Here is an 8,913-nt window from a genome sequence, read left to right on the forward strand (position 1 = left end):
GTGTGTGTGTGTGTGGGGGGGGGGGCACAACTTCCAACAGGAGTCATTTGGGGGGGCTCTTGGGGAAAAAGGTTGGGAACCACTGCTCTAGAGCATACCATCCAACCTCCTCAATAAACTCCAACATATCCAGAACTCTGCTGCCCGCCTCCTCACCAACACCCGCTCCCGAGACCACATCACTCCCATCCTCCAGAACCTCCACTGGCTCCCCGTCCGTCAAAGAATCAACTTCAAAGCCCTCCTCATTACTCACAAAGCCCTCAACAACCAGGCCCCCCCTACCTCACAGACCTGCTGCACCACCACACCCCTTCCCGCTGTCTCCGCTCATCAGAAGCCAACCTCCTATCCATCCCCACCCACATCAAACACCGGACCTGGGGGGACAGAGCCTTCTCCGTCGCTGCCCCCTCCCTCTGGAACTCACTCCCCCAACCCATCAGAGACTGCACTGACCTCACCACCTTCAAAAAAGTCACCTCTTCAATCTTGCTTTTAATGTGTGATTGTTTTTGTATTATTTGACTTTAACTGTATATTTATTTGTTGTTCCTTTCTTTTCTTTTCACTATATCTGTAAAGCGTCTTTGAGCACCTGTAAAAGCGCTAACAAAATTAATCTATTATGATTATTATTATTATTATTATTATTATTATCTGTTTAGTAATCCTGACCTCCACCATACAAACTAAAGTGAAAACTACAAACCAAGTATGTTACGTTATCCCCTGCCTTGTTAATGTATAAAATGTAAACATACAAATTGCAGTGAATGTCTACATTTGGCAGTCATCCCGTGGGCCGTATGTTTGACACCCCTGTTATACAGCATTCAACCGTGTGACTTCCTGAGACAGCATGAGGGAAACTGCTGACACATTACATACTACTTCCTTTGTGACATGCAAGTATGCATTTTCCAGTCATTTGCAACACACATTGTATCTATTTAGACCACTAAAAGGATTTTACACTTAATGTTCTATTTCAGGAGCGCAAGAATCTCTGGTGAGGTCACATGGGTGTCATGACAATCTGAGGTAAATCTTTAACATTAACTGCATTTAGACTGAAAGTGCTTCTACATTAAAGGGTACTGGTGAGAATACATTACTATTTGTTGGAGCTGTTCATTGATTTATATTATTTAATTAATAATTAGTCATTTATTTTCTTGCTGGTTTTGTTTATTTTAAATTAACCTTTATTTTGTGTAATTATTGAAGTTAGTTTAAGTTGTGATATATATATAAGATATATATTAGAGACAGGTGGAGGTGGGATTGGCCCACCACTTAGGGCACATGTTTTTACCAAGGAAACACACAGGGAGGCCGTTGGAAAAGCAAAAAGGGCAAGTTAAAGGAAAACCGTTGTAATTTTACTGTTGGATATTGGATCTCTTTGGAACAAACTCTTTGGAACAAAAACAGCATTCTTGCTTGGACTTTGGATACTTTCCCTGATTAAGATTTGCTATCTGGTGCTCCCGCGGCAGTTTTATTTTGAGTAAATGTTCTGTTTTACTTCTTTATGATTTGCATTACAGTATCCAAGTAAGTCTGTAGGGGTATCAAAATACATGCACAGAGGTTTATAACAATCACAGACACACTAAAATGCCCAAAAAACATGGCTTTCCGTCGAAGCATTCAGAAGTTAAAGTTTAGAAATAAATCAAGCACATTACGAATGAATCCAGCAGGAATGTGTACGATGGAATGTATCTCTTATGTTGAGGGAATCATCTTAAAGAAAGCAGAGCATGTCTGATGTCACACTGAAACTGTATAAAAAAGTGAAAACAGAAACTGGTTTCCACAGGCTTATATTGCTCATTGTGATCAGTGTCAGTGAAGGGTGAGAAAAACCTGGACATATCAAACTGCACCCTCAGAATAATGGAAAGCAGCAGGAAACCTAAATCAGTGAGAGAAAAATCGGTTCAAGAGCTTTGCTTCCAGCTGACCTCACCCTCAGTCTCCAGCTTTGGATCAAGAAGAGGGGTCAACAGAGGTGTGAAGGAACAAAGTAGATTTACTCAAGAACTGTACTTAAGTACAATTTGTGCTTTACGTGAGTATTCCATTTTCTGCCAGTTTGTATTTCTACTCCACTACAACTCAGAGGTAAATATATTTTCTTTTTTTCTTTTACTCCTCTACATTTATGTTATACCTTTAGTTACTTTGCAGATTTGGATGAATGATGTGAAATATAATCAACACTTAAATAAGACTTTAGGTACACCTGGACAAAATTCACAAACTACCCAGCGTTAAATCAAATAATACAAATGTGTTCCACCTTTACAGTAGCTTTGATAACACTTTAATGCATCAATAAGAAAATCATAACATATCATATATATCATTGTGAAATGGACCAATCTGCACAATGACTACTTTAACTTTTGGTAATTTAACTTTATTTTGATGCTAATACTTTTCTACTTTTACTTTAGTAACATTTTGAATGCAGGACTTTTACTTGTAACAGAGTATTCCTACACTCTGGTACTTTTACTCAAGTACAAGATCTGAGTACTTCTTCCACCTCAGGGTGTCAGTGAACCCACCTTGAGCCAGAACACCTTGGATCCATGCAGACGGATGGCACAGTGCTGCCAGGACAGATACTCATTGATGCGAGCGCGCTGCTGGAGGTCCGCTGGGTACCAGTGCTCTGGGGTCTGAAACTTCTGCGCCAGATACAGCAGGATGGCTGGGCTGGACAGAAACACACAGCTGGTGACTACACAGGACACACACAGGACACACACGGGACACACACTGTGGAATGAATGGGATAATGAGCTCTAGAGAACATTCAAACATGCACCTTTCAGTCAGGCTGAAGTCTCCATCTCGCAGAGCAGGGACTTTTCTTATCAGGCTTATCTTCCCAAAGTGATCTCCATACTGCTCACCTGAAACACACACACAAATTAACATTTTCTCTCTCATCCTCTTAATCATCTAATGACCCCCTAGAGATTGAGAGGGATACAAATAAGTATCATTTTGGTACACATACAAAACAAGTGTATTGTTTTGGTTATAAAGCCGTGGTGGAATGTGAAGTACTGTACTTCAGGTACTTTTAACTTCATCTGAGGCTCTTTGTTTTCATGCGAGTTGAAACTTCTATTCCACTGTATTTCAGAAGGGAGAAGAGTTTGTAAAATGACATGAATCGCAATCATTCACAACAGAAAGGGTTATATCACAAAACCGTAGACATGAACAGTGATACCACTCAAATACAAATATAGCTATTTTATTTACTTTTCAATATTCCAAGGTGGTTTGCTGTTCTAAGACCCTGTTCCACAGTTTGGGGGCCCCAAAGAAAGAAAGCAGCCTCCCCAGATTGAAATGAAATACTTTAGGTTCTTCTAAGAAAGGTGTTCCAGTCTCTCAATACTACGGAACAGGATTAGGGCCACATGATTTTTTTTTTGGGAGGATTTGAAAAAAATACATTTTTTTTTTGTTCTGAGTAAAAAGTCAGAATTCTGACTTTAATCTCAGAATACTGACTTTTTTCTCAGAATTCTGACTTTAATTTTTTTTTTTAAATCCTCCCAAAAATAATAATAATGTGGCCCTAATCCTTCCTCTTCCGTACAACACAGAGGATTGTTCTGCATTTAATTGTTTTATTTGTAATACTTTATTTATTTATTATTAATAATTTTCCTCAGATAACATTTTCGATGCGGAAATGTTCTTGTAACATGATTTTACAGTGTGGTATAATGCTTTAACTTCTGATCTGATTACTATTTAACAACACACTGAACAAATTCTAACACAATCATATCTTTCAGCCTGTTAAACTCATGCCTGTAAAATAAAACATGGTTTTCTTGAGAAAAAGTGAACTGGAACTCCACCAAAGTAATAAATCACAGATCTCTGTATTACAAACAAAACTAAAAGAGAGTTTCCAAATGCTGCCACCAGTGCTGCTGTAAGAATAAAAACCTGTGAAAAAGAGCAGCTTCTATAAAAAGTTATATGCAATAAGTGTACAGTTTCAGCTGGACTGTGGACCCTTCTTCCCTCCACCCTCAGCAGCTGTGCATGCTGCAGACCCTCCCGTGCAGACAGGCTGGAGGACTGTCAGCAGGGGGGGCTCCACTCACCGTCCATCAGCGAGATGTTCCTCACTTCATGCGGGATGTTGTTCTTCTTCGCGAAGATCAGAACTGAGCGGCAGGGCTGAGAAAGAAGGTCCAGGTAAAGCTCCACCGCCATGACTGCTGCAGAACAAACTCTCCCTGCTCAGTGCGCTGCCTGAGGAACCAAAGATCCTTTATTTGACCAAGATGGTTCACGTCACTGCAGCGACGGACGGGCTGACGGAGGGCCCTCCTCTCTACCAGCCTCTGACCAGCCCCCACACCTCCGCTACACTGCTTCCTCTTTCAGGCTCTTTCTTCATGTTGCCGGATTCTTTTTTTCATTCAGTACAATACAGACTGTGGGAATCTAGTTCAATTAACCTGCAGAGGTGGGAGAAGTACCAGAGTGTAGTAATACTATAAAGCAGTTCATAAAATAATATCCAGGGGATGCATGCAGAGCTGTCATTGGCTGAGATAAGTCCGGCCGTGCGTCACGACTCTTTGAAACATCTCTGTTCCCGGAAATGCCAACCACGAAGGAGTCGTGGAGGACCGTGGAGGACCCATCAGTGTATCCTCGGTTATAGCTCCTCCAGAGAGCCTCCTCGACGCTCGATCCTCGAAGTGCATTTAGAGAAATTAGATGTCCTTCAACATGCCGCGCTGAAATTCATTTCCGGGTCACTACCGGAGGACCGAGGAGTCGAGGAGGAGGATTTACTCTAGACTGTTACAGTAAAATTCCTGCATTAAAAAATGTTGCTCAAGTAAAAGTAGCAAAAGTATTAGCATCAGAATATACTTAGCAAAAGTAAAAGTAGTCATTGTGCAGATTGGTCCATTTCAGAATAATATATGATATGTTTTATAATGATGGATCATTAAAGTGTTCTGCAGATGGTCCATTTCAGAATAATATATATCAATCAGTTAGTTGTAATGACTTTGTATACTGCAGGGTAGCTTGTGAATTTACTCCAGGCGGAACTAAAGTCTGACTCAGCACTTGGTTATATTTCACATCATTCATCCACATCGGAAAAGTAAATAAAGGTGTTAAATAAATGTAGTGGAGTAAAAGTACACCATTTACCTCTGAATTGTAGTGGAGAATTACAAAGTATAGCAAAAAATATGGGAATACTCAAGTAAAGTACAATTATAGTGCTTCCCACTATAACTGCAAGTGCTAACATAATAGCAATGTTTTGGGGTTATAGGCATATACAAAATATATTAAGATCAAAAATATCAACGTCATGCTGGCTTAGAGGGAATGGCTGCCTGTGCTTTGTTGTCACCAGAGAACAGAATGATGCTAGCAATATCCTAACCTTGTACTCCACTATATTTCAGAAAGAGAAGAAAAAAATTATAAAATGACGTGAATCATAATAAGTACACCAAACAAAGTATATGCCTACTATCACATAAATTATTAGCCAGTCAATTATAACAATTTTTAAATCATAATTAATTCAAAACATAGTAATTGTTCAAGTTTCTCATCTATGATTTTAGAACTTTTCTTGGAACCTTGTGTTTGTAGTGTGGTATTAGTACTTTAACTAAAGGATTGTTTTACGTTCTAATAAACCTTGTATAAAGCGTGAAAACAATGACGGACACAAGCTGAGAGTTTGCATTATCCTTTTACATACTAATGATACTCATTTGTGGGGACCACAGCTTTAAAAACGTTACATTTATGAGCTAATTTTTGTCTCTAAGAATGTTTGGATGACAAAGATCACATTAATTTAGCGTTTAGTTGGTTTTGACGGAACAAGCAGACAGAGCATACAGGTCAGAGTCCCGCTTAGCCCACGGCTGTTTGGAAGCTAATGAGTTAGCTAGGAAGTTTCAGGGTTACAGAAACCTTTCAATGTGTTGTTAAACCACAAACACATGTGGAGTAGATGTCAGAGAAAAGAGAGCTGGGGGGTGTGAAACAGGAATTCAGTGAAAGTAGTATTTAAGAGTGAATCCTCTTGCTACCTCTCTGTACTCTCCACAAGTGAAAAGTTTAACAAAACGTCCAACAGGAGACCGTGGAGCCCTGGGTGGAAGGTGACAGCTTACATAACTCAAAATGATCTCTAGGCTGTTTGTCTTTAAAAGATAAGTTAAAGGGTTAAGTAACATTGTATTATACATGTTTTTCACACATAAAATATGATCAAAAATAGGATTTAATTGTACTGATTAATAATTGTATGGCTCTGTGAAAGATTACAGAAAGTCTGCAGACATAAATGAACACATAAAACAGGAATACACCAATTAGAGGTCAGACACTAATGCATCTCTAAAGATACCCTCCAAAGATAATGTCATTAGTTCAACTAAATAAAAACATATACAAAATAATACTCAGGAATTCAAAGATTAAGAATGTTTGTTTATTGTGTTTCAAATAAAATGCCACTATTCAATCTAACCCGCTCTGGGTAATAGAGGGATACAAACTTTTTATAGGTAATGCATTACTCGTGAACTTGTTTCAATCCCATCAACAGAGTAAAAAAAAAGGTTAATCCTAAACTAAATTGACTGGATAAAAGGCTAGGAAGATCTTAGTGTTGGCAATCATCAAACTGAAAAACAGTTTATAGCATTTTACTTTGTGTTAATGTCTAGATTAGATTACAATGGGAGTCCAAACTCTCAGTACAATACCGACATTCAGTAATATGTGACACAAGTGATTTCAGGGATAGTAACAAAAGCAACAGGTCTTTTAATTATTAAAAATAGAAGCTATCAACATCATGTTTTACTGCAGATGTCTAAAACATGAACTAGACAGCTCGCCTGGGTATTACATGAATACAGTACCTGACCTTATTATGACTGTCTTTTACTTGGTGTTTGTTTCGGACTGATTTATGCTGTCTTTACTTCTTTCATGAATCACATTGTGTAACGTCTCCACCACAGCAACGTCTTTTACAAGAAGCTCATGACGGTCCCCTTCTTCCCCACCTGGTGAGGCTGCAGCGCGTGGAACTGAATGGTAATCCTGTGAATTGGAAATGAGCTCAATCATAATGCAGTACATTCATTCAAATATAAAAACAATAAGGTTTAAGTAGTGCTGCTCTCAGTCTTAAAAAAAAATCGGTTCAATTATTATCCCTGAGAATCTGATAGCAGAGTTTACTTTGGAGAACTGATACCCCCTTTCCCACCAAACTGGTTCCAGTTCTAGCTGTTTTAGTTCGGAACTAGTTCCCAGTTTAGGAACCATTTGTGTTTCCACTGCCTGGTGCCTGACTGGTGCCAGGTCATGACATTACCGTTTACGTTGCTGATTTTCTCAGCAACGACACTCACAACAACAATGGCAGATTGTGTCGGGTCAATACTCAGATTAAAGAACGACTTCTCCAACGTCATTGCTTATTAGTTTATTAAAGGTCACCTGTCATGCTATTTTTAGGCAATAGCATAGGTCTCAGATATATACAAATATATTAAAAACATGTCTATGAAGTGTTTTGCTCGAAATACCGAACAGATCACCCATTCTAGCCATGCCTCATACCCCTCTATTTCACTTCCTGTTTCAAAAGTGCTGATTGTGGGTATAAAGCTTTAAAAATATATATATAAAACAGAGGGGCGGAGCTTATGCCTGCTCATGCGGGAGATTCTACCGGCCGATACTGCGGTGATGAAACGCCATATCATGGATTATCAAGGATTCTTTCTGAAACAGTATGGAGCTCAAAGGCTTTCTCTCTTGCCGGTTATACCACAAGGTGAGTTCCTTTTTATTTCCTGCTTCTTCACACACATGCTCTCCAGTACAGGTTAGCTCTGAGTGTTAGCGATGCTAATGTAAACACCGACCATATTATGTCCAAAACAGTCGGGCATTGTTTCTGATAGCAACGTTTCTGATAGTGCTTTGGGTCTGCATTGCCAATATGACGTCATATCGGACGCAAATCTGGATCAGCTCCGTTGTACCCCCGTTTTTAGAGATTTGGTTATGGAGGAAAAGAGAGTGTTTTATTTTCTGACGCTGCGCGAGTTCCCTGACACATCGGGGACACATATTTATGTATAAAAGACATCAAAAAGTGCATTTTGCATGATAGGTCCCCTTTAAATTCCTTGTTTACCAATGTGGTTCAGCGTAATTTACCGACCTACAGTGATCCGCTGCTCATCTAGCGTTGTTTATTCTGCCGTTTACTGACGGGAACGGCTGCTGGAAAGCAGTAACTCACTGTCTGAATGTAACAAAGGAACTGATGCATATCCCCCATCACTATCAGGGAATGTGTTTCAGTCTGAATTGACTCTGTTTGGCATCATAAGGTGATCATTTTCCCTGGTATTAGATGTGTAATTTTATCTTTATCTTGACTACTTATTGCAAAAAATATTCCAAATGCGAACCGGGGCCAAGATACAGGAAAAACTGGTTTAAAATCGGGCACCAGCTCCGAACTGGCCCTAGAACCGGTTTGGTGGGAAAGGGGTAAAAGTGAATCAGTAGTGTCCTAGATGCACATTTGCACATGCACAAGACAGTCCAATCTGCAGGAGTGATTTCTACTGACAAAAAATAGTACAGATTATCAACAATGAATAATAACAGCAGCAAAGACCAGGACAAGGCACATACTCTACCGGGCAAATTTAAATCCATTTGAAACATGAATCACTTGACATGCAAATATGTAGTGTAGACCCAGCTAGCGGGGAACGTTCTCACAACTTCGGCTAACGTTACCTATTGGTTCTAACAAGGTTTTAAAGAAAC

At 39.4% G+C, this 8,913-nt stretch overlaps 1 protein-coding gene across 1 annotated transcript; it reads right to left on the bottom strand.

Annotated features, from left to right (window-relative positions):
- Positions 1 to 2,546: 2,546 nt before the first annotated feature.
- On the bottom strand, positions 2,547 to 4,541 carry LOC104954946 (glutathione S-transferase theta-1-like). Its single transcript, XM_010782158.1, has 3 exons — positions 4,155 to 4,541; positions 2,846 to 2,933; positions 2,547 to 2,733 (listed from the first exon to the last, which is right to left on the bottom strand). The coding sequence occupies exons 1-3, from the start codon at positions 4,264 to 4,266 to the stop codon at positions 2,562 to 2,564; spliced, it is 372 nt and encodes a 123-aa protein (XP_010780460.1). The 5' UTR covers positions 4,267 to 4,541; the 3' UTR covers positions 2,547 to 2,561.
- Between the last annotated feature and the right edge of the window lie 4,372 nt (positions 4,542 to 8,913).

The sequence above is a fragment of the Notothenia coriiceps genome, unplaced genomic scaffold (genome assembly GCF_000735185.1).
Source record: "Notothenia coriiceps isolate Sejong01 unplaced genomic scaffold, NC01 NC01_scaffold00024264, whole genome shotgun sequence".
In the NCBI taxonomy this organism is placed as follows: domain Eukaryota; kingdom Metazoa; phylum Chordata; class Actinopteri; order Perciformes; family Nototheniidae; genus Notothenia; species Notothenia coriiceps.

Excerpts from the sequence above, each read along its gene's own strand:
- LOC104954946 (XM_010782158.1), bottom strand. The coding sequence starts at position 4,266 with ATGGCGGTGGAGCTTTACCTGGACCTTCTTTCTCAGCCCTGCCGCTCA. Across the intron at positions 2,934-4,154 it reads GAACATCTCGCTGATGGACG|GTGAGCAGTATGGAGATCAC; the intron begins GTGAGTGGAGCC and ends TGTGTGTTTCAG. Across the intron at positions 2,734-2,845 it reads GACTTCAGCCTGACTGAAAG|CCCAGCCATCCTGCTGTATC; the intron begins GTGCATGTTTGA and ends GTTTCTGTCCAG.